Genomic DNA, 26,111 nt, shown 5'->3' with positions numbered 1-26,111 from the left:
ATGTCAATGAGTAATTACTGTCTTATTGCAAATCTACTCCACCTTGGGGGATTCCCCTAAACATTTGACCAACACTGTTCCCACTTCGAGTTACTGATCAGTTCGCTCTCGCCCTACCATAAGCTTGCTGTCCTGGTTAGCTCAGTTGGTAGAGCGACTGCTCCGGTGAAGCGGTGGTCCCGGGTTCGAACCTTGGACCAGGACAAATTTTTCTTTAACTGCGAAGTTTCTGAGAAAGCTGTATAGCTTTCCTTTGTAGCCGTATTGCTGCGCTTGGGTGGATGTCAATGAGTAATTACTGTCTTATTGCAAATCTACTCCACCTTGGGGGATTCCCCTAAACATTTGACCAACACTGTTCCCACTTCGAGTTACTGATCAGTTCGCTCTCGCCCTACCATAAGCTTGCTGTCCTGGTTAGCTCAGTTGGTAGAGCGACTGCTCCGGTGAAGCGGTGGTCCCGGGTTCGAACCTTGGACCAGGACAAATTTTTCTTTAACTGCGAAGTTTCTGAGAAAGCTGTATAGCTTTCCTTTGTAGCCGTATTGCTGCGCTTGGGTGGATGTCAATGAGTAATTACTGTCTTATTGCAAATCTACTCCACCTTGGGGGATTCCCCTAAACATTTGACCAACACTGTTCCCACTTCGAGTTACTGATCAGTTCGCTCTCGCCCTACCATAAGCTTGCTGTCCCGGTTAGCTCAGTTGGTAGAGCGACTGCTCCGGTGAAGCGGTGGTCCCGGGTTCGAACCTTGGACCAGGACAAATTTTTCTTTAACTGCGAAGTTTCTGAGAAAGCTGTATAGCTTTCCTTTGTAGCCGTATTGCTGCGCTGGGGTGGATGTCAATGAGTAATTACTGTCTTATTGCAAATCTACTCCACCTTGGGGGATTCCCCTAAACATTTGACCAACACTGTTCCCACTTCGAGTTACTGATCAGTTCGCTCTCGCCCTACCATAAGCTTGCTGTCCTGGTTAGCTCAGTTGGTAGAGCGACTGCTCCGGTGAAGCGGTGGTCCCAGGTTCGAACCTTGGACCAGGACAAATTTTTCTTTAACTGCGAAGTTTCTGAGAAAGCTGTATAGCTTTCCTTTGTAGCCGTATTGCTGCGCTTCGGTGGATGTCAATGAGTAATTACTGTCTTATTGCAAATCTACTCCACCTTGGGGGATTCCCCTAAACATTTGACCAACACTGTTCCCACTTCGAGTTACTGATCAGTTCGCTCTCGCCCTACCATAAGCTTGCTGTCCCGGTTAGCTCAGTTGGTAGAGCGACTGCTCCGGTGAAGCGGTGGTCCCGGGTTCGAACCTTGGACCAGGACAAATTTTTCTTTAACTGCGAAGTTTCTGAGAAAGCTGTATAGCTTTCCTTTGTAGCCGTATTGCTGCGCTTGGGTGGATGTCAATGAGTAATTACTGTCTTATTGCAAATCTACTCCACCTTGGGGGATTCCCCTAAACATTTGACCAACACTGTTCCCACTTCGAGTTACTGATCAGTTCGCTCTCGCCCTACCATAAGCTTGCTGTCCTGGTTAGCTCAGTTGGTAGAGCGACTGCTCCGGTGAAGCGGTGGTCCCGGGTTCGAACCTTGGACCAGGACAAATTTTTCTTTAACTGCGAAGTTTCTGAGAAAGCTGTATAGCTTTCCTTTGTAGCCGTATTGCTGCGCTTGGGTGGATGTCAATGAGTAATTACTGTCTTATTGCAAATCTACTCCACCTTGGGGGATTCCCCTAAACATTTGACCAACACTGTTCCCACTTCGAGTTACTGATCAGTTCGCTCTCGCCCTACCATAAGCTTGCTGTCCCGGTTAGCTCAGTTGGTAGAGCGACTGCTCCGGTGAAGCGGTGGTCCCGCGTTCGAACCTTGGACCAGGACAAATTTTTCTTTAACTGCGAAGTTTCTGAGAAAGCTGTATAGCTTTCCTTTGTAGCCGTATTGCTGCGCTTGGGTGGATGTCAATGAGTAATTACTGTCTTATTGCAAATCTACTCCACCTTGGGGGATTCCCCTAAACATTTGACCAACACTGTTCCCACTTCGAGTTACTGATCAGTTCGCTCTCGCCCTACCATAAGCTTGCTGTCCTGGTTAGCTCAGTTGGTAGAGCGACTGCTCCGGTGAAGCGGTGGTCCCGGGTTCGAACCTTGGACCAGGACAAATTTTTCTTTAACTGCGAAGTTTCTGAGAAAGCTGTATAGCTTTCCTTTGTAGCCGTATTGCTGCGCTTGGGTGGATGTCAATGAGTAATTACTGTCTTATTGCAAATCTACTCCACCTTGGGGGATTCCCCTAAACATTTGACCAACACTGTTCCCACTTCGAGTTACTGATCAGTTCGCTCTCGCCCTACCATAAGCTTGCTGTCCCGGTTAGCTCAGTTGGTAGAGCGACTGCTCCGGTGAAGCGGTGGTCCCGGGTTCGAACCTTGGACCAGGACAAATTTTTCTTTAACTGCGAAGTTTCTGAGAAAGCTGTATAGCTTTCCTTTGTAGCCGTATTGCTGCGCTTGGGTGGATGTCAATGAGTAATTACTGTCTTATTGCAAATCTACTCCACCTTGGGGGATTCCCCTAAACATTTGACCAACACTGTTCCCACTTCGAGTTACTGATCAGTTCGCTCTCGCCCTACCATAAGCTTGCTGTCCCGGTTAGCTCAGTTGGTAGAGCGACTGCTCCGGTGAAGCGGTGGTCCCGGGTTCGAACCTTGGACCAGGACAAATTTTTCTTTAACTGCGAAGTTTCTGAGAAAGCTGTATAGCTTTCCTTTGTAGCCGTATTGCTGCGCTTGGGTGGATGTCAATGAGTAATTACTGTCTTATTGCAAATCTACTCCACCTTGGGGGATTCCCCTAAACATTTGACCAATTTGTAATGTAAATCGGAGTGCAAAATTGAAAGTGGCAGTGTGTACCTGCCCGGTTAATTCAGATGTCTTTGGTGCTATTCAACGATGTCTGAATGCGATTTCGGTGCAAACCAGTGAAGGGATGAACCGGCCGAAGTGTGGCACTGTGGAGCGATGCCGGTGTTTGATATGCGAAGTGCCCCAGCCCCGGTTCTCCCAGCACGAAAACCTATCTGGTACAGCTTGCGAACGGCCGAAGTGCCCGCCTGCAGAGGAGAAGACATGCTTCATTGCAGTACAGCCGTGGATTCCAGTTACAAAGTAACAGGCTCCCAGTGCTTCGTCAAGGCTTGGCCGGATTGGAGGCACTAACATCAAAGCACCTCCCATTTCACTGCAACACGACCATTCTTGCTACGTGCCCGCGATGGGTTGGCTGTGCGCATGGCCTGTTCTTTTGAGTGGTGCACCACGGTTAGAGGGTTAACCATGATTCTTTAAAACAGCGCAAAAGACAGGGACGCAGATAAAAAAGACACACACAGCGCTGACCTTTCTTCAAAAAAAGGACTGTCCTAAAGTTGGGGGTTGACCTGTACGCGGAGCCAACCTGTTTGTGGTGACTACGGTAGTTTTGAACGAGCAGGACGCATAGGGCACCATACACCAAAAAAAGTCAGTTCTTATCCTAATCAGTCCTGGTAAAGACGATTCAAATTGCACACCTTTTACCCTACTTATTCATGCTGGCGGCCGCTTCCACAGACGAGCAAGGGCAGACTTCCGTTTCCGACCTTCTCCGGCATGCGCTTCATGCCTGAGTCTGAAACTACACGACCGATTACAGTTCAATGGTTTGAGTTGCCACTAGTCAGTTGGGTCGCATGCAAGTGTGAAGGCAGTGTGAAAGTGTGAAAGACTGCTTTTTCACTTTGATCTCCATTGGTTTCAGACTGCTGCCCCTCTTGGGACTGCAGCGTTACGTGTTAGTTGCTTTGAGTTGCATGCGTGGCTCGATGCCATTGCACGGGAAACTACAAAGCAAAATGTGCCGGCAGGACAAAGCACAGGGGAAGTGGGGGAGAGGGTACGTGTTCACTTATATTTCGAGCCGAGGGGATTTTCTCGACAGGCCAACACCAACAACTGTGGCGGCTTCTCTGCTGAACAGGAGCTTAACGCTGTTGCGTGAAAAGCCAGCGTTTGAGTTGGTGGGATATGCCAAGTTCAGAGTGCAGGCTAGCATTGGCTGCCTTTGTCGGAGGCTCTTCAACCTGCCACGCTGCTCCCTCTTCGCAGGCTGCAGACGCAGAGGAGGCGGCAGGCAGCAAGCAGCGCAGCACCGAGCGCCGCCAGATGCAGGAGCAGCTGCTGCGGCTGCTGTCGCGCTCCTCAGCTCGAGACGTGGCGCTCGCCAGCTGTGCTGCGTGGGCACTGGGCCACCTGAGCGGCGGCAGTGCACACGGGCGAGGGACAGCCGCATCCGGTCTGTAGTCACTCCGCCTCACCACTTGTCGGTGTTGAAGTGGAAGCTACGAGGAATAGTTCTGCATACAAAAGTTGGCAAAAAATATGAGACAATCACAAGAAAGGTGGACAGAACAGCGCGTTGTCCTGTATACCTTTCTTGTGATTGTCTCATGTTTTGCGCCAACCTGTCCACCTTTCTTGTGATCGTCTCATGTTTTGCACTAACCTGTCCACCTTTCTTGTGGTTGTCCCGTGTTTTGCGCTAACCTGTCCACCTTTCTTGTGATTGTCTCGTGTTTTGCGCTGTCCTGTCCACCTTTCTTGTGATTGTTTCGTGTTTTGCGCTAACCTGTCCACCTTTCTTGTGATTGTTTCGTGTTTTGCGCTAACCTGTCCACCTTTCTTGTGATCGTCTCGTGTTTTGCGCTAACCTGTCCACCTTTCTTGTGATCGTCTCGTGTTTTGCGCTAACCTGTCCACCTTTCTTGTGATTGTCTTGTGTTTTGCGCTAATCTGTCCACCTTTCTTGTGACTGTCTCGTGTTTTGCACTAACCTGTCCACCTTTCTTGTGATTGTCTCGTGTTTTGTGCTAACCTGTCCACCTTCCTTGTGATTGTCTCAAGTTTTGCGCTAACTTTAGTACGTAGAACTGTGCACCAACTAGCCCAGCAACAGGTGTTACTTGACTACGAGGAATACTCTTGCGCTTGAGGCTGTGGGGGGTAAAAGCCCTGCCTGGAAGGAGTGCTCGTGCTCCAAGCTCCTCATTGCAATGATATCTCTTGCCCTCTTATCAGGTTAATTGATTTCTGCGTCTTATGTGGAGGGGTCCACACTTCTGCTGATTGGCCTCTGATTGGCTGTCAGCACCTGTAGCTTTCACTTCAGCGTTCAAAAATATAGTGCAGAAAACAAAAACTGTTGTCGAGCACTGTTGTCGAGCCTGCGGCGAGCGTGAATGCTCACTTACACTTTATCGCCTTTTCTCTGTTCTGCATTAGTGCCAGCAGTAAACCTGACATGTGTACACACAGTTGATGCCACAACTTTCTTTCTATTTTCTTCTTTATTGCCATGTATCACTGACTGGGTAGCCCATGTTCTTTGTTTGACATGTATGTATGTACATGTACATGTATGTACATTTACGTACGCATCCCCACCCACTGCAATCATGCTTTCACGGCGCTGCAGGAAATTCAGTTAAATAAATAAAGTAAGGAAGCTAGGCGCAGGATGGGCACTGTCATGGATGGATGGGTTTCCACCCATCTACATTTCTGTTGTGTAACGGTGGGGTGGGCCATGGAGCGGCCCTGGAGGTCCTGGAGAGTGAGATTTTTCCACTCCAGTGCCAACAGATTGTGAGAGATGGACTGTGGTGGGAAAATGTTCCCGTCATCGAAAAATGGGCAAAGTCCATATCGTCGACACAAACCTGTTAATCCTTCCAAGCGCCATTTTTTATTTCCATCTAAAACAAATGTTTTTCAGCTTAAATATTAAATTGAGGCCCGAAGAAAGATAATTGATTAGCTTTCTAGCGCAGAATTCCAGCGGTTGATATTTTACAATGGAGTGCAGAATTTAACACAAATTTGTGTAATTGATTAAAAGGGAAAAATCAAGATGCCAGGAATTGTCATGTAAACACCAGAAGGATCACAAAATCAATTTCTGGTTCAAAGGTGCACATTACTCTTGAATTTGTGAAAAGAAAAAAGCTGATGTTATTACTGGTCGCTAAATCTGTCTGCACAAAAAATAGCGGATGACGTGCTACCTTGATCCTAAATTCATCTGAAACAGTGAAATCACTGCAAGGTGCAGCACACATTGAGAAAAAGCTGTAAGTTCACTGTGTACACAGTTGTGTACAAAATGCCTAGTAACATAATATGTTACAGATTGATAAAGTAATGTCGCAACTTCTTTATATTTTATGTTCATAAAGAGTGGAAGGGGCAGGTATAGTGTAATGCTTGTAGTCTGTTATTAGTGCAGAATTGAGGTTCCAATGATTGGTCTGAGCTTCTGTGTAGAAGTGCATTAGTGACACCAGTTCAGTTGATCAGAGATCCGGTAGATGTTAAGAATTTCTTCAGAGGGGTTGAAATCGAGCAAAAGGGAAGATGGGGAACACAAAACTTATGCCAGTGTTTTAATCTTTATTGAGTGGTATCACTGCAGTAAGCTGTCAATGCACCTCAGTGTCAAGTGCATTTGAAGAGTCACCCCTCAGTTCCAACTCTGCGTGATTGGAACAAATCTTTGGTTCCCTTCTAGCTGGAATTGTCAAGGGTTGTTTTTACTGTACAAATCGTGTGTCGAGTGCCCTTCCTTGGGATGGCATTGCGCACACGAAAGAACATACACGGGAAAGAGCAGAAGAAGACAGATAGGGCGCAAACTATCAACTGAATTTATTGCTTTCACAACAGAATATATATGCAGTATTCACATGTGCAAAAAAGAATGGGGAGGGGGAAAAAAAAGGGGTGGGAGGGAGGAAGGGAATACCAAGTCAAGCCTGCATAGGTCAGCAAAAGCCACGGATAAAATTCCTTTCCCTATCATATAAGGTGGTCAAGGTATCGCTAACACAACTGTCGCCTTTTTTTCAGACACTGACAGTGTCCAAGAAGGACAGTGTCAGTGTCCTTCTTGGTTTTAAATATTGAACAACTACAACTGAACTTGCTTTGGAACATTGCCAGGAGTTCCTTCGGGCAACGGAGAGCACTGATTCCCCCACTACGGTTGCGTGGACTGTGGCCCAATGTAATGAGCTGTGCGTGTTGTGTGCAATGCAGTGCCTTCGAGCTACTCGTACCTGGGCGATGCCAGTGTGCTGAGGCCGCTGGTGGACTTCCTGGCCAAGTCCATCAAGGCAGGTGAGCACTTCCTCGCCTTGCCACTGAAGTTATTTCACAAAAAATTCAGGGGGGCACTTTGTTGAGTGCGGTGAGGCGAAAGCGTTTAGCGCGGTGTTGCTGCTTGTGTCACTGATGTGTGGTTAAGATGCTAATTAAGTGCACAATTTTTTGTGAATCTTAAGGGGGGACGAAGGTCTTAAAACTAACTTTTTTATTTGTGGCCAGAATCTCATGAACTTTTGCGCACAGGTGCGTTTTTCTCTTCTCATTCCAAAAATGTAATCATATTTGAGTTGGTGTTCTTAGATCTTACAAAGTCTAGAATGTAATTAGGTAATTTCTTACGCAGCTTTAATGAACTTTGTCATTGCATTTTGTTGCTTTTAATGACATGAATTGATAGCCAGAGAGTTTCCATACCCGATGACATTCTTCGTTTTTCTCTAAAGACATGTGATCGTGATATACCATGTCAATAGTAACAGGTCGCAGTATTTGACACTGCAACTCATTAAGCTAATCGTAAACTGCTATTTATACGTGGCCTGAACAAAAAGAGTGAGAATGTCATCGGGCATGGGAAATCTCTGGTTAATTCATATAATTAAAAGCAACAAAATGCAATGAGAAAGTTCATTAAAGCTGCGTAAGAAATTACCTAAATGCACTCTAGAATTTAAGATAACTTCTGATCTCAGACCACCAGCTCAAATATGACTACATTTTTGGAATCAGAAGAGAAAAACACATCGGTGTGCAATATTTCATGAGATTCTAGCCATAAATAAGATGCTAAGAAGTTTTAAGATGCTGGAGACACTGGAGGGCGTTTGGGAGACATCCGTCTGATTCGACGCCTGTCTGCAAACACTCTCCAGCGTCCCATACAAGGAGAACTACACATGCGTTGGCAGGAAGTAGCGTAGCCATTAGCACGCTCTGCTGCGGGATGGAAGGATGGTGGTTCGAATCCCATCGTGCACAAGGATTTTTTTTCTGGTCTGACTAGAAAAGCGTGGCTCCTTCTGCTGACAACCTTCTGTCGACAACGAGGAGGCATTAAAGGCCTTCGCCTTAATATTTCATGCTGTCATTATCAGGCAATGAGATCTTAGGTGGTATGTTGAGAGGGAAGTTGCTGCCACCAACTTAGAGAAAGCTGGCAAAGGGCAAGGTTAAAGGCAGTCTGGGAAAACAGCTGATGTCTTTGAGACCTCAGCTTGAAAAATACCCTGACTGATTACAATAAAGAAGCGAGCCATAAATTCTTTCTGACTTTTGTTCCTTGAAAACGACTGTTCACTGCTCTATTTTGCTGGCTATTGACTCTCCTTCTTGTTGTGCCACAAGTTTGTTTTCTTCCTTTTTTTTTCCGTGTTGCTTGATGGCCTTTTGCTTATTTTATCATTTCTAGCTTTTAAGGTCATGTCTTTCATTTTTATCACTGTGGATTTTTTTGCCGTGTTTCTTGTTGGCCGTTTATCTTAGTAACCTTTGGTTTTTGCCTTGTATTACAGCTTTGCAGATTCTGCTAGGTAGTGACTCTGTAAAGTATACAACAGCTCTATTTTACCGGTACTCACCAATGGGGTGAAATTCGAATGGGCCCCCGAAGGGGCGGTGTGTCAAGATATGACGTGCTTGACAGGTGGTCATCCATATATTCATCCACAGGCACGATGAGTGGCAGTTTTATCAATATCCCTCAAGAGAAAAGTATACAACAGCTCTGTCTTACGCGTACTCACCTAGGGGGCAGAAACGTGGAGGCTAACAAAGAGGGTTAAGCTCAAGTTAAGGATAACACAGTGAGCTATGGAAAGAAAAATGATAGGTGTAATGTTAAGAGCTCGGAAGGGGGCAGAGTGGGTGAGGGAACAAACGCGGGTTACTGACATCCTAGTTGAAATCAAGAGGAAGAAATGGGCTTGGGCAGGGCATGTAATGCGAAGGCAAGATAACCGTTGGTGCTTAAGGGTAACAGAGTGGATTCCAAGAGACGGCAAGCGTAGCAGGGGGCGGCAGAAAGTTAGGTGGGCGGATGGGATTAAGACGTTTGCGGGGATTGTAGGGTGCAACTGGCAAAGGACAGGGTTAATTGGAGAGACATGGGAGAGCCCTTTGCCCTGCAGTGGGCGTAGTCAGGCTGATGATGATGATTATGACTCTCTTTCTTGTGTAACAATGAACGAATAAGTTCCTTAGTTTGGCAAAACACTTGTTTTGCCACAAAAAGTTTATTTTGGTATCTCCTGACAAGTTTTCGCGATTAAAGTGTTTCTTACCTAGCTTTTCTACATCACAGGTCTGGAGTACAAACCGCATAAGTATGTTGTCTCCATTTCTTTCAAAATAAAAGTTGTTAGTTCAGCACTTCTGTCGACGTCGTCCTTCTTCTACTTGTCTGTTGTCTTTTTGCCCTGGTTCGTCAAAGGTTAGGGAACACCAACTAGCCCAATAGCAAGTGTTATCTAAGTGGAATCATTTGCTCGCAGATCTGTTTTTACTAACAACCTTGAGCAGTTCGCAAATGATTGAAGCATGTAGTTTTTTTTGTCCATGTCTTTACTTTCTTTCAGTGCCACATGGGTGCTCTCTTTTTTGTTCCAGCTTTTTTTTTTAGTGTTACCATGTAGACGCACAACCAGGAGTACTTTTCGGAAACTGAATCGCATGCATATAGTTTACTTATAAACCCAGTTACGCACAAATTTGAATAATGAAGAACCAAAACAAACACAAATCGGATATGCATATGATTATTAGCAAGTTGCGCGAATATTCTTAGAAAATTGCTATGTTCATGGGAAACAGCGAAGAGCTAACAGCAGTGCCGTAATTCTTGGAGTTAAAGTTGTAGTTGTCGAAAGATGCAACTGGGATCTCTGCTCTGAGGCACACAGCACAAAGTCAGTAAATAAACTATGTGACCATTGTATCACTTGCCTTGGAAAATTACCTTCTGCTGCTGACGACGACGGAGAACAAACTAGTGCCACGTCTTGGTTGATAATAGGGACGTGGTTTATAAGGCATGGCCTCTGATATCAGGCATGGCCTCCAATATCAGGCATGCCGGCAGGGTTTGCTGATGCACAAATAAACCATGTCACTGAGCTGAATGTGCAGAGCAGCACGTTGTGCAACATCAGAGTGGTCTGTGTTTAAGAACTGGCCGGTGAAGAAAAGAAACTACAGCATGCCTGATTTGACCTTGGCGTCTGTTATGTTATTTGAAAACTATTCGAACTCTTGAGGTTGTATTCGATCCGTTTAGAGCACATATTTTCGAACAACAGCTGTATCGTACCGGTACTCACCTATGGGGCAGAAACGTGGAGGCTAACAAAGAGGGTTCAGCTTAAGTTAAGAACAACGCAGCGAGCTATGGAAAGGAAAATGATAAGCCTAACGTTAAGAGATCGGAAGAGGGCGGAGTGGGTGAAGGAATAAACGCGGGTTAATGACATCTTAGTTGAAATCAAGAGGAAGAAGTGGGCTTAGGGAGGGCATGTAATGCGAAGGCAAGATAACCGCTGGTCCTTAAGGGTAACAGAGTGGATACCAAGAGAAGGCAAACGTAGCAGGGGACGGCAGAAAATTAGGTGGGCGGATGAGATTAAGAAGTTTGCGGGGATACAGTGGCGGCAACTGACAAAGGACAGGGTTAATTGTAGAGACATGGGAGAGGCCTTTGCCCTGCAGTGGGTGTAGTCAGGCTGATGATGATGATGATGATGATTTTCGAATGTACCCCGCTTGACCCGTTGAGCAAATCAAATAGGAGGGTAGTCGATTCAGTATTGGAAAATTGTGAATGCTTTGTTTGCACATCCCTACGAACAGCTGCTGTAATTGTGGTCCTTTCCTCGGCAAGCTGAGCCATATCGTGTATTGCAGTGTGTGGCTACATTCCCAGTTCTCATGTCGTGCTGACTGCACTCCCGTCCCACTTCCCTCTTTAATACCCACGGGGATATTTGTGATCAATAATTAAAGTAGACATGCAATAAAGAATAAATAGCCCTGTGCAGTTCAGTAAATGGTTTTGCTGCATCCTTGAAAGGGCATGTATGCTAGTCCTGCCTCTTTGATTTATGGGGTACCAGTCGCCAGACCTCATCATCATCATCATTTATTTTCCCTTAAGGACCCCTAGGCAGGGCATTACGTAAGGGGGAGCAAAAAAAACAAAATCACAAACAATAGGAACATTTGGAGTATAACAGTGAAGAAGGCAAAACAATTGTTAAAAGATGAATGCAAAATAAAAAAGGAAACAATCACAGGTACACTGTGGCCGTCACGCTATATCAAGAGGAGGAAAACTGGAACACTGATTAGCAGACAAGGGTTCAACAATGTAACACGTGCAGAGGTGGTACTCAGAAGTGTCGGGCATTACACTGTAAGTGCTCTAAGGAAAAAGATAAGATAAAAGCAGGGCTTTGAACTTATTTGGATCGCGCTCAGTTACAACTGCCTCAGGCAGCTCATTCCGCTGTTCAATGGCGGATTACGGATTAGCTTGCCCGCTTCTGACATGGAGGTGCTGACCAGCCAGTTGAGCTGCAGTGTGGTATTCCTCGGGATGATGGGACCATTGTGGCGACTCCAGCACGTCCAGTTGTGCTTCTGTACATTGGGGTAAAAAGGTGCCATATTTTTGTGAATGAGCTGTGCACATCTGTTAGTTGTCACGCATGTGTGCCAACAGCGAATGGACTCACTGGTGCAGGCTCATGGAACGGGCGTGTTGGGGCCTGTCTGAGCAGCCTGGACCAGGACTTTGGGCGCGCCCTGCCACCCCTCAACTGGACAGCACTGCTGGGACCACTGCTGCGTGAGTGCCCCCCAGGTGAGATCCCAGCCTCCATGCCCCAGAGCTTGTGCGGAAAAAGTCGCACAGCACCCACGCGTGAAGCCCCCTGCACTTTGAAACCAACACAGAATGAAGGGCGAGGCGTCAGGATAGGACACGGCAGTGGTGCAATGCTGCTCAGTTGTGTTGTTTGAGGGTGCAAGCTCACCTCTGTGCGGTGTGCTAGCAGGTGGCCCTGTGTGCCAGTGCAAGAGCAGTCTGTTGGGGGGAGTCGGAGAGACTAAGGTGCATGTCAAGTGGGGAGCTGAAACTGGCAGGTGTTGGTATATCACCGTCTGCTTCTTTGCTCTTCCACCACAATAAAAGTAATCATCATCATTATCATCAGCCTGACTACACCCACTGCAGGGCAAAGGCCTCTCCCATGTCTCTCCCACTAGCCCTGTCCTTCGCCAGCTCCGGCCATTGTATCCCCACAAACTTCTTAATCTCATCCGCCCACCTAACTATCTGCCGCTCCCTGCTACGTTTGCTTTCTCTTGTAATCCACTCCGTTACCCTCAAGGACCAACGGTTATCTTGCCTTCGCATTACATGCCCTGTCCAAGCCCATTACTTCCTCGTGATTTCAACTAGAATATCATTAACGCACCTTTGTTCTCTTACCCACTCCGCCCGCTTCTGATCTCTTAACGTTACACCTATCATTTTCCTTTCCATAGCTCGCTGCGTTGTCCTTAACTTTAGCTGAACCCTCTTTGTTAGCCTCCACGTTTCTGCCCCATAGGTAAGTACAGGTAAGGTGCAGCTGTTGTATACATTAAAGGTGAGGGAGAGGAAGGTGGCTTTCTGGATTTGGTGGTGATGAGGACGTGGCTACAGTGTACCGTGAGCTGGAGTTGTCAGCTCACTTTCCAGTGAGGTTACGTTCACGCTACTGAAAGGACCATTCTGCTCCAGATCTTTATCATTTGTCTCTCTTTTTGCGGCAATATCTCCAAAGCATTTGACTGGTGGGCTTCCCTGACACAGCCTGGACCCAGGCTCTTTTTATTTCCTCAGGTACTGCCACTTATACTGTCTCTGCAGGTAAATGAATGTGCATGCCATCCATTCACCTCCGCATGGGCAGCTAAGTGTAGTAAAAAATGCAGTAATGCTTTAAACACTGTGCTGCAGGAGGTGGCAGTAAGTGAGATGGCTTCTTGATGATATTCCTGTCACTTTGCAGTAGGAAGCAAGATGCACTCACTTCGAGAACATAAAAACATTTAAAAAATTGGTAATAAAACGAAAGTTACCTATTCTGAGATCACCAAAGGAGTGTTACTGGTGCTTTGATTTGAAGTGGAGGTAAATGCCCAATCCATGAGAAAGCCGGAACATGGTGGTAGAGTGTGCCATCCTAAATGCTGCTCCTGGTCTTCGACTACTGCAAAAGCCTGTGTATAATGCGAGGTTTTAATGCAACAGATTTAAGGCCCCGTATAGCTGAAAAGCCGGTGTCATTGGCGGCGGCGTTGGCTGTGAGTGAAAAATTCCAGAAGCATTAATAAATAAAACCGAGTAGGAAATCGGACGAGTTGGGGAAGCGAACCAGGGTCTCCAGAGTGAGAGACGAGCAGGCTAACCACTTTGCCATGGCAGTTCGATGGTTTGGAATGAACTAAGGCGCATCTAGTGAATACGGTGTTTTCTTAAAAAGGTGCTCTAGAAACATTTACTGTGGTGTATATTAGTAATTATGAGCATGGAAATCACAGAAATCGCAGTTAAACTAGTAGTAATGTATGTTTCTGCTTTTTCTCTGTCTTCGTTTTGGTATGGTAGAGGTAGGGCAGGGAGTATAGCATCCGGCTTATCATGAACCAGCCATGACCTATAATGGGAGCTGCCTATCATGTGTGGTTTGGGTGTTCACCAGGCCAAGTGAGACTGTTACTGTGCGATTTTCTTTGCTCAAAAAGAAAAAAAAAAGGACAATTTTGATTTGTCCAGGGCAAGGGTGACAAATGGAACTGGTGATGGCGTTCCTTCCAACTCCCTGGCAGTGCTGCAAGGCGCTGTTGCGTTCCACTCTTAAAAGGCGAAGCTTAAGCGTCCTCCAATTTTTTTTTCAAGATTTTAGCGTGTGAAGTTTTCACGTCATATTAAATGCTGATGCGAACATTTTTTGGCCAAAATCCGCTGTTCCGGTTTCATTATTATCAAAAGTGATCAGATCACCTTCACGCATCTAGCGAGAGGAGGCACTATATAGCAGCGCCGTAGGTTGGTAGTTTCGATTTCAACACCATTTCACTGCGCAGACCTGACCTCACAACACCCAGAACGATCACACCTCACATGGTGTAGGGACTGCGAGGGCAGCACTCGGCTGCTTTTATAAGGCAAGTAATTGTAGTTGTCAAAATAATTGGAAGCATGTCAAGCGCTGCTGTATGGTCTGGATGAGGTAGGGAAAACCTGCAGTTACTGCCGCCGGACATGGACCTCTCTAGCCGCGCTGCACAGTTGGATCACGCACGCTTGGGTCAGCATTCCCAAGAAGCTCGCTGGTTGTTATCTCAAGAAATGCGGGATATCGAATGAGGTCGACGGTACTGAAGACGTGTTTCTGTGGAAAGATACTTCTGACGGGGGCCTCTCAGAAGACAGCACACACGACGACGACAATCACTAAAGCTCCGACTACTGACACTTCTGAAGCGTGATGCTGGTGCATGTACCGCAACTGCAGTCTGCACGTGCTCGTTGCGCAGAACGTGAGTAGGCTCAAGCGCAGCGCCTCTGTACCTGTCGTTTGCGCTACACGCGTCGTATGCGGCGTGCAGGCGTACTTAAATAGTTGGAGGACGTTCGGCTTCCGCAACTTCCAGAACGTCTTCAAGTTACTGCCTTTCCTTACTCGCATTATACGCGGATGAAAACATCTTTCTGTTTCTGCTATCTCCAAATAACATCTCGTTTCATATGCAGGTCCGTATCTTATACAGGTTTTTACGGTATTAGGCTAAACATCTGCCTTATGATGGCCCTTTCTTACTCCACAGACATGGGTCCTCACACACCTCTCTTTCTCTCATTTCTCAAAATATTCTGTGAGTGGGTGCCTTTCTCTGGACCACAGATGAGGTGAAAAACTATGCAATGCCTAGAGAAGGCACGCAATGCAGAATTTAAGACCCTGAGATGCGTAAACTAAACAGCTGGAGAGGAGTACTTTGAAAGGGCTTTGCTGATAACTTGTTGATAGGAATCTCTGCAGTGGAAATTGTTACTATAAACTGAACTGTTAGGGAATCAAAAATATTTGAAAAAAAGCGAAGTTTCAACCAAGAGAGGCATTTCGCATCACAGGGCTGACATCTGCTGTGGTTTATGTGGCACACACACTTGCACACCACCATGCATGCAAGGCAGCATCCTGCTATCATTGCAGCATGTCCACCACTGCGCAAAATTGTTTGGTGACGGGTTGTAGGGGTGTACGAATATTCGAAAGTTCAAATACGAATCAAATATGTTTGATATTTGGTTCATATTTGTATTTGAGAAATTGGTATTCGAGAATTTACGAATATTGGAATATTCACAATTATTCGAAAATTTTCAAGTATTTGCCTGTAATAGTATGCCACACTGACTTCCATCAATTCAATCATGGCAAAACCACAACGTGATGATCAAGTTTAAAGTGCCATGAAAACAACACAAATGCATCTTCTTAGTTTTTTTCACCGCTTTTACCACATGGACCGATCGCATTCGGATGCTGCTAGGCTTCACTTTGCGCGAAAAAAAAATTCTACAAGTGGGCTTTCCCCCACATGACACCTGGTGTGAAAACAATGGCCAATCACCCGCTTTGAACAACCGCAACATGAAAGCTCGCTATCTTTTTTCTTTGATCCTGGAATATTGTGTTACATACTTAAAGCCCTTACCCACGGCATTCATCCTGATCCTGTCACCTTAAAAACTCTCGCAGTGTGAGACCTGCCCTCTTGATTTGGTCAACTGTGATATGCGGAAAAGCCCACTTGTGAACCTTTGCATGAGGCTCCCACAGGCGTGATTCGAAGTGTTACAGCAGGGCAGGCGATTGTGTAAAAATCCCGCCTACTGAATTGTCATCATCAGCCTGACTACGGCCACTGCAGGGCAAAGGCCTCTCCCATGTCTCTCCAATTAACCCTGTCCTTTCCCAGCTGCAGCCACCGTAACCCCGTAAACTTCTTAATTTCATCTGCCCACCTAACTTTCTGCCGCCCCCTGCTATGCTTGCCTTCTCTTGGAATCCACTCCATTACCCTTGAGGACCAGCGGTTATCTTGCCTTCGCATTACATGCCCTGCCCAAGCTCACTTATTCCTCTTGATTTCGACTAGGATGTCACTAACCCGTGTTTGTTCCCTCACCACTCTGCCCCCTTCCGATCTCTTAATGTTAGGCTTATCATTTTTCTTTCCATACCTTGCCGTGTTATCCTTAACTTGAGCTTAACCCTCTTTGTTAGCCTCCACGTTTCTGCCCCGTAGGTGAGTACCGGTAGGATACAGCTGTTGTATACTTTTCTCTTGAGGGATATTGGTAAACTGCCATTCATGATCTGAGAGAACCTGCCATATGCGCTGCACCCTATTCTTATTCATCTGGTTATTTCCCTCTCATGATCCGGATCTGCGGTCACTACCTGCCCTAAGTAGACATATTCTCTCACTACTTCCAGCACCTCGCTACCAATTGCGAACTGCTGTTCCCTTGCTCGACTGTAGAATATTACTTTGGTTTTCTGCATATTAACTTTCCGACCCACCATTCTGCTCTGCCTGTCTAACTCATCGATTTTGATCATCGATCCTGAGTGACTTAGCAAGGCAATGTCATCAGCGAATCGCAGATTACTTAGGTATTCTCCATAACTCTCATGTCCAACTGTTCCCGATCCAGGCCTCTGAGTACCTCCTGTAAGCAGGCGGTGAATAGCATTGAATGGAGCTTTGTAACCAGTGCAACTCTTAAATATGCTTAATGGCAGGTGTGACAACGATAGGAGGGTTCCCGTCTCCAGGCCAAAAAATAGCCTGGACATGTAGTTTAGGTTCCTGGGCTTTGCAGCGAGTGTGCGGCGATGGCAGCTGTCGGCTCGTGAATTTGCCAGTCATCGGGTGTAATTACTACAAACCCAGCTCCACACCATTTTTGGATGCCGACTGGCGCATTGCTGGTCATTTCTTTTTCCTCTTTATAAGCAGTCTCACTCTTCTGACACCAGTGTGCGTTCCCCTCACTTTCTTGTCGCAGGTTTTTCGGTGTTTGTGCAGTGGAGCTTCCTTATACAGTAAAACTTCATTAATTTGGACTTCAAGGGAGTGGAAAATACGTCCAAATTATCCAAATGTCGAAATATCGAATGCCCCCCCCCCCCTTTAAAACTGCCAAAAACCATTCATGTGATTAAAACTGCCAAAAACCATTCATGTGAAAACGAAATGTACTTATTGGGAACCTAGGCAGATTTTTATCTTCTTTTAAGATGAAAATTTGACACAAATTTGACGTTTTTCTGATCATTCTGTGACAATTTTCACTATGCCGTGACGACTTTCGGTGTATGTGACGTCACACCGTTCCTGTGGCTGTAGCGACGTGGACACTATTTCGATGCAATTTCGACATTTTTGCCTGTAATTAATTATCTAATTAATGTACAGTCATCAAACTTGGCATCTAGGTTCATTTTTTCCTCCTCTATCTGAAGCAGCCATTAGTTTTCTTCTATCTTTTTTAGTTTCCGAATTAAACGCATGTGACACGCTTTGTTAACGGCCGACAGCTGAGCTATTAAAGGCTGTCGTCTTAAAAACTGAGTGCTGGTTACCGTGGCTATGTAAGGCGAGATTCAGCGACAGCTGTTTGCAATGATGAGTGCACTATCTGCCGTGTGCCCTTTGCTTGCAGACGCGCGAGCAGTGCAAAACATTAGTTCATGACATTGCACACAGAAGGTGCCGCTCGCCTTTGCATTGTTTTCTCTCTGCATTCTATCAACAGTGCCGCGGAACAGATAATATGCCTGCCCTTAACAGCTGTCACTGTAAAAGGATAAAGAGTGGGTGGAGACAGACCCCAACCCCCCTTCTCTCTCCCCGTGCAGGTCTCCCTGACCTGGTGGTCAGTGTGGCCCTGCGGGGGGCACCTTCCTCACCACCCATGGCCACCCTGCTGGGTGCATGTGCTGCCCCACCACTGCTCCACTCGCTACCGGTGGGTGGACTCTCTGTGCTCTCACTTGCGGGGCACTATATATACCATTCGTGCTTTTGGCTGGGATTAATTTGGCAGCTTTTCTTCTTTTTTTACGTGTTTGCTGAGTGTTCGCTACCACCAGACATAGTCGTGCAGCACGCAGCAGAATGAAAGGTGGAAAGTGGGCAGGACTTGGACTTGGCACTGCCGGCATTGCTGTGGCCTGCACCTGCGTACTGGTCTGTTTTGCACCCAGCATCAAGCTGGCATTGTGTGCAACGCTTCATCCTGTTGCTTTGTCATCTTTTATGTTGCACGCTGTAGGTCTGTCTGTACGCAGTTTCTCCGAGTCATCCAAAAAGCAGAAGTGGCTGCTCAGGCACTGTCGTGCTTGTTCACATGTGGCTCCCACTGGCTACTGGGGCCATCAGCCTACTGGTGCTCTGTTGTGTTGCAGTGCGCAGTCTGAATTAAAGAGTTAACTGCACGAAAGGGTTGGGACACCAGGGAGACACATTCACGGCACTTAGAAGCGCAGTCTAAGTGTCTTCTGCGCTTCTAAGTGTCGTGAATGCGTCTCCCTGGTGTCATAACCCTTTCGCGCAGTTAACTCTTTAGTTCAGAAATGAACCAACTAGCTTGGCAAATTTCTTGTGCAGTCTGATTATCACTGATAGCACTCGAGGGCGAGTGTGCTGACCACACTGGTTGACAGCAGTGGTGAGACAAGCGTTGCCATGCCAGGACATGAGTTAGTTGCGGAGCACATGCCGCCCCGATTTGGACAGTCCTTCCAGCGAGCACTGCATGCATTTGGTGGTCCTGTGGTGGGCTCCCCCCTCCAGTTTCCTCTCCCCTGGTGCACACACGCAGGGCACCTGTGTGGAGCGACTCCTGCGCGGACTGCCTGTGGTGGTGCGGTCCACACCGAGCAGCAGGCTGGCTCCCTTCCTGGAGCTGGCAGCTGCCAGGGTGCTGCAGCCGGGGGGACTGCCCATCCTCCAGGTGAGAAACACCGACCTTTGTTCTTCTCAGTGCAGCTGAGGCCACTTACAGCTGACGCTTCCTTAAGGGGGGAAGAGGGTCTTAGAAATAAATTTGTATTTATCAAGTCACCACTATGAAATCATCAGGCAACATGCATTTTGTGTGTGCGGATTCCTAATATGTAATTTAATTTTATGTATAACAAGTCCCTGTGCACTTATGCAATATGTTAGGTAACTTTTGCCAAGAGTTTGAAAGAAATTCTACTGCAGGGAACTTGTCAGATTGCATGCCATTAGTTTCTCTTGACATCAAGCTAAGCAATAAGGGTAAAATTATCATCCTGCCTGTTGTAGAAGGTGAGTTATAGGATTTTGAAATCATCACTTTCTTCTCATTCTTGAAGTGGCAAATTCAGAACCGTGTAACTCAACTTCTATGACAGGTAGGAAAATCATTTTGCCCTTACTGCATAGTGTGATGCCAAGACAAGCCAGTGGCATGCGTCCTAGCAAGTTTCCTGCAGCAAAATTTATTGAAAGCTCTCGGCAAAAAGTTACATAACATATTGCATAAGTGCACAAGGACTTGTTTTACATAAAATTAAATTATATATTTGGAATCAGCACATAAAAATACACGTTTCTTGAAGAGTCCATCATTGTGACTTCATTAACAAGATTTTTTTTTCTAAGACCAGCTTCCCCCCTTAATACAAACTAAGATGCTGTGACTGTCGCAGTGCACATTAGAGCTATGGCACTGAGGCTTAGGTAGACTTTATGTCTGTGCATGCAGTGCTCAGTCACACCAACACTCAGGCACCGCGCTCTTATGTGCGGAGATGTGCCTCATGACACAGTCTTTGCGACAGACGTACACGACTGTAAAGACCTCGACGTCTCCGGCCTTCGCCGTTTATTCGCCGTGACATTTCCTGGGAAAGAGGAAACGACACAGAGGACATGTACGTGGAAAATGTGCAAAAATGAGACCTGCCATGTGAGCTCAGGGTCACCGCAACATGCACATGCTTCAAAGTCACTGTAATGCTTGCCCAATAAGAAAGGCGACCTTGTGGTGCACGTGAGGAGAGGAATGCATCTGTACGAGGGTTGCCAGGATTACCCGCCCTTCCCTCCTCTAAGCAGAGGACCCCGAATTTCCTTTTGCGGTGGACCGCAAAGAAACTCATTATACTGAGCCGCTGCAAAGGACAGGGTCTCGTACTTTGCTGGAACCTGTGTCGGTAGCTCTAGTTACATCACCCATGCCAGATGCACTTATTTATTTGTCTGAAGCCTCATCTGTTATTGCAGAGCTGAAAAAAGCATTGTAATGGTTCCTACATCAGACAGAAATCTGTCCCAAGCTTTAGTGTCGATCACAACTTCGGTACAGCAGACAAGCCGCACTCTTTAATCCTTCCTTCATGCTATTTTTCATCATGAAGTCAGATTGGTTGATGCTATTACGCACTTTTCGCATTTTGGATTTTCCCAGTGTGAACATGTGGTTTTTCTGAACTGAAGCTTTGGTTTCATCAGCGTCGAGTGTGTAACAAAATACTCCCCCAGTGGTGGAACTGCTGCGCCAATTGCGCCAAACTGCGCCAAATGGGAAATCCTGCTACATGCTGCTACAAAATCGGTTTTTTGCCTACTTTTGCGCCACGCCTGCGCCGAAATATCTCTGAATAACTCCAATAGCTCTGCCGAGAACGAAACCGAAACTCATTTCTGTGAAACCAAAACTGATGTCTGCCGGCAACACTTCCGGCAACGCATCTGCCGGCAGCCACATCGCCATCGCTGCTTTGCAACCGAAGGTGAACAAAGGGACCACTGTCAGCGCACTGCCTGTGTGGATGGACACTTCACGTCTTCGATGTCTTTGTCAAAGCTGAAAGGCAACAAAACTTATGACTAACTTATATCGGGCAGAAAATCCAGCTGCCATTCCTATGACACAAGGATTAATCAGAGTGGTGAAAGGATCGCGGAAGCGTCAGCTGCAACGGTTGGAGGTGGATGCAGGAGAAGAGACCCGTGCAAAACAAGTGAAACAAGACTGTGATGTGCAGGACAAAGACACCCAGAAAAGTGGTCAGGATGAAGAGAAGGTGCAAGAGGAGATCAGACTGGCCAGGAATATGATCACCAATGCTGAGCTGCTTTTCACAAAAGGTGTCAAGTCTAAACATTTTGCAGACGTTGAGAGTGGACAAGCCCTTCTGAAGAATGGACAGGAAAAGCTCGCAGCGGCACTGTCTAAGCTGGAGTGATCAAGAAAAGGGAAGAAATAGTACCTGAAAGTTTGTTTTAAGAACGGTATCGTTTTTTATAGTTCTCTTGAGCATCTCGTTATGTCGCTCTTCTGAATAAAATAAAAACGGCAGTGTCTTTAGGGGAACCTCCTGTTTTGCTTATTTTCGGCTCTTTTTAAGGAACCAAGCACTTTAAACTGCATTTGGGATTGAAGCTTGCTCTTGCATGGCTGTGGTTGCTAAAAACGTCTGAGCAAATGCCTGTTCCAGAAATACAACAAAGCTTCTTTATTTAAAATAACTGTTTTTTGGCATGAGAGAAGCCAACAGCCACAGAAACCAAGGGGCACAGGGGATTTTTAATTTTTTATTTATTTATTTTGTGGTGTTGATCAATTTATATTACTGAATATATTATCGCTTAAAGCTAATTGATTAGAAAAGCAGAAGAAAAAACAACCACATGCTGCCGGTGGGCTCCGAACCCACGACCTCCGAATTACGCGTCCGGTGCTCTACCGCTGAGCTACGGCGACGGCTGTCAAACCTTCTGCTTTCGGGGGTATTTATGTTTACAAATAACCTAACCTTGAGAGTGTTCACCAGCGCCACCCACGCTCTTAAGTGGCGGACGTAGCACGTCCTGAGTTACCGCTGATGTGACGTAGAACGTCATCGAACGGCGAGGGTGGAAGCTGTGTGATAACCCTCTTATGCTTCCTAAGGCATCAAGGCTGCCAGAACCGAGGCCCTCCTTAAGCAATTAAGCAGACAAGGAAAGGGGAATGAGGGGCTTGTTATAAATATGAGAGAAGCCAACAGCCACAGAAACCATATTTATAACGAGCCCCTCATTCCCCTTTCCTTGTCTGTTTTTTGGCATGAAATTTTGGTACGCTTTTTTTTTTTGTGCTACAGAAGCTCGAATTCTGCTACAAAATGCCATTTTTCCTGCTACAAAACTTAAAATTGCTGCTACAAACTGCGATTTCTTCTGCTACAAAAGCTGCTACAAGAAGCCAGTTGCCAGTTCCACCACTGCTCCCCTTTATTGGAACTCTACGTAATTCTAGCTTTCAGTCCCCTTTGAGTCAGAAGTGTTCAGAAGTGGCTGTACTGACTAGCATTCGAAAGCTAGTCAGCTGACTTTATTCTCTGAAACTGTTCTCACACAGTCAGGGTGAAATTGAGTCTTGAAAAAGTTCCGTGTCCTTGTCTGTTTCCTAATGTTTTGTTTCATTACCAGACACTCGTCTTGCATTTATCTTACAGGAAGTCTAGTTATTACCAGTTTTAGCAATGTATCTATCATTTCCTTCTTTAAAAAAAAAAAGAAAATGCAAGGGTTTTTGCAAAGAAAGGAAAGCTGCAGTGATTTTCGCACTACTGGTTGACACCTGAACCATACAGGGAGGGAACGAATGGGTTGACATTAGAGCGCTTCAGTGAGAAAAAGGCATCCTGGTGGAGGGCTCCTGATTAATTAACTCCCTGGTCTTCTTTAATGTGGAGTGGCGCCAAGCACTACACTCCAGCTTTTTTTTATCCCATCTTCATTGAGGTGCAGCCCCTGTGGCTGGGATTTGACCTTTTGGCCTTGCGCTCGGCAGCAAATCACCGTGACCCCTTAAGCAGGTTCTCTTTGCATAAGTTCAGCACTTTGATGCGTACTAATTGTGTTCATGAAAGATGCACCGTTCTTCAAATTAGCATATAAGAATATACTATCTGCAGTCGAACCTCAGTATAATGAAGTTGAATGGGCCCGACGATTACTTCGTTAGAGCCGTAACTTTGTTATAGCCCATGTTGACCAAGCCTCCAAGAGGAATCCTCGTTCTTTCGTTATATCCGTTATTTTGTTATAAAGAGTTTTGGTATAACAAGGTTTGACTGTATATACTGAGGAACGGTGCTTTAATCGTGTTGCTTTTCTCCTTTCTTTTTCAATGCTGATCAACCTGACACACCTGTTAGTGCCCTCTGGACTGTGAAGGTGCAGTAATCAATAACTAGTAATCTGCTGCTGTTCGTATGTGTACCTTTAGGCATTTGATTTCTCAGGTAGTCGGATGTTGAATGCTGGTTGAAATGTAAGCTTATTTTGGACGTTTTGACCATTTTTTTTATCTGCTACTGTAGTTTTATGGCAGGAGGTACCTCAGGGGTCAGTGCCCGGCAATTTATGACTGACGCGACAACAACTTGCGTCTGAGCCGAGTCAGAGCACCGTTTGCTCCTAAAACTGAGAGGCAAGAATTTGTTGCGAGGTGCAGCTTCCTTCGTTGGTGTGGCCTGAGGGTGTCAGCTGGTGGCTTGGGACAGTCACTTGTTGTTTGCATCCACTTGTTTGAAAGGTGCGTGATCTGGGCTTTGTGCTGCTAACTCATAGCAGCACTTGCTGCAATTAGTAGTTATCGAGTAATTTCTGCCTTGTTAACTTTGAGCAGAAACTGTAAGATGTTAAGTATGCTGAAGTGCACTGTGAGACCTCTCAAACCATGGCTGCTGCTTGTTTTGCTGTTGCCACTGTGGAAAGCCTTTGTTTTGCACTGCCTAGATGCCATCATGGTGGCCATTTTCGTATGCAGTGTTATTAGCTCAGTTGCCTACATGTTGTGGGCAGGCCTATGTAGGCCAAACAGGACGCTGTCTAAATGGCAGTCTCAGAGAACATGCCTTGTCTCTCAGGAACTGCTACGGCTCAAACCTACCAGCCCACTGTAAGGTATATTTATTTATTTATTTATTTATTTATTTATTTATTTATTTATTTATTAATTGGATGGGCAATACATGGTACTGCCCGTGGGGCAGGACAAAAGAAGATAATTAGTCTCCTGACAAGGCCTTGGCCCCACTGGGCGCAGCAGCAGCGGTTACAAAATACATGTAGGCAGTATTTTTATTTATTTGTTTATTTATCACATACTGCGGCCCAAATATGATCCAAGCAGGAGAGGCACAGTACAAAACGCTAAAGTACAAAACTTCGACCGTAAAAAAAAGAAACAAGAAAAAACATACATAACGATGAAACAAGTAGTAAAAAAGGACGACCAGCACTATACGACGCTAAATAGGCACAGGAGGAAAGAAGCAACACGCAGTGTCAACAACATAGCGCGTCACAGGCAGCGCCAACCGACGGTTGAAATTACTCAGGGGAGGCAAGCAAAGGAGAGCCATGAGGCAGTGCGTTCCAATCATTAATCATCACCGTACAAATATGCACATGAAGCAAGTTCAAAAAGAAAGAAGCACATGTCATTGTTAACACTTTGTTGACAAATATAGAAATCAGAACACAGCAACTTTGCAATTAGAAATCGTTATTCATACGTGTTTGGCCTGCTATTTGGAGTGAACAGAATTGTATTCTGCATTGGAAAGTTCTCAGAAGAGAGAAGAAAGCTCTCAGAAAGTTCTCAGAAAATGCTCAGAAAGACCTCTCCCTCCATAAAGCAAAGGTCATGGCCCGCAGGGAGAGAAAGTTAGAAGGGAGATTTTAGAGGCAGGCCAAATGAAACATGGCAGTTTTGATACTTGCATTAGCACGCTGTCAGTTTGTGTGTGTGAAAAAGAATTCATGTTTATCCTTCGAGGAATTGGGCCTCCTTTTGAGCCATGGTACAGCGTGCATTTCGCCTTGTGTGCACTTCCTTTATTGCTTGGTTTTGGTGGCTGCTGTGAATGATGCCATATTGAGTTTCATCTCTTGTACCGAAGTTGTGCCGAAAAGTACTGTGAGGTGTTGTGAGTGAGTGGGTTGCAGATGCGCATTTTCTTTCTTTCCTTCTTTCTTCGTCTAGCCGGAAAGAAAAGAGCAAGTGCTCAGTCGAAAGCCAGCACCTGTGATGTGCACTTCTCCGGTTGTCTTTGTGTCTGCCCTAATCCTTTAGTACTGCACTCACATTGGCACCAATGAGGTTTCCACCCTTGCTGTTGTTCCTTGATCTGGGGAGTGCCACGTTGACCAGGACAAAGAACACGTGCACTTTCACCTGCTTCAAACTGGTAGTTGTGATGTTTCACTTCTTTCTTTGCATTGGCACTTATTAGGTATATATATATGTAAACTTCTTAAGGGGGCACGAGGGTCTTAAAACTAACCCTTTCATTTATGGTTACAATCTCATGAAATTTTTCACACAGATGCGTTTTTCTCTTCTGATTCCAAAAATGTAGTCGTAACTGAGCTGGTGGTCTTAGATCAAAAGTTATCTTAAATTCTAGAGTGTAATTAGGTAATTTCTTACGCAGCTTTAATGAACTTTCTCACTGCATTTTGTTGCTTTTAATTACATGCATTGAGAGCCAGCGAATTCCCATACCTGATGGCATTCTTACTTTTTTTGTTTACGCCACGTATAAATAGCAATTTAAAATTAGCTTAACGAGTTGCAGTGTCAAATACTACGACCTGTTACTATTGACATGGTATATCACGATCACATGCCTTTAGAGAAAAACGAAGAATGTCACCGGGTATGGGAACTCTCTGGCTATCAGTTCATGTAAATATAAGCAGCAAAATGCTATGAGAAAGTTCATTAAAGCTGTGTAAGAAATTAC

At 45.8% G+C, this 26,111-nt stretch overlaps 1 protein-coding gene across 1 annotated transcript in view; it reads left to right on the top strand.

The window, feature by feature from the left end:
- Positions 1 to 26,111, top strand: part of LOC149360960 (focadhesin) — a 156,642-nt gene that overhangs the window by 114,244 nt on the left and 16,287 nt on the right. The window contains exons 28-32 of the mRNA XM_089572564.1: positions 4,162 to 4,348; positions 7,147 to 7,227; positions 11,948 to 12,067; positions 18,192 to 18,301; positions 19,157 to 19,288. Of these exons, the coding sequence (XP_089428690.1) occupies positions 4,162 to 4,348; positions 7,147 to 7,227; positions 11,948 to 12,067; positions 18,192 to 18,301; positions 19,157 to 19,288 (630 nt within the window). The remainder of the gene's footprint in view (positions 1 to 4,161; positions 4,349 to 7,146; positions 7,228 to 11,947; positions 12,068 to 18,191; positions 18,302 to 19,156; positions 19,289 to 26,111) is intronic.

Source organism: Amblyomma mixtum, chromosome 2 (genome assembly GCF_055824585.1).
Source record: "Amblyomma mixtum isolate Tamu chromosome 2, ASM5582458v1, whole genome shotgun sequence".
In the NCBI taxonomy this organism is placed as follows: Eukaryota; Metazoa; Arthropoda; class Arachnida; order Ixodida; family Ixodidae; genus Amblyomma; species Amblyomma mixtum.
The sequence above is the reverse complement of the archived record's forward strand: the minus strand, read 5'-3'. Positions and strand labels throughout refer to the sequence as shown.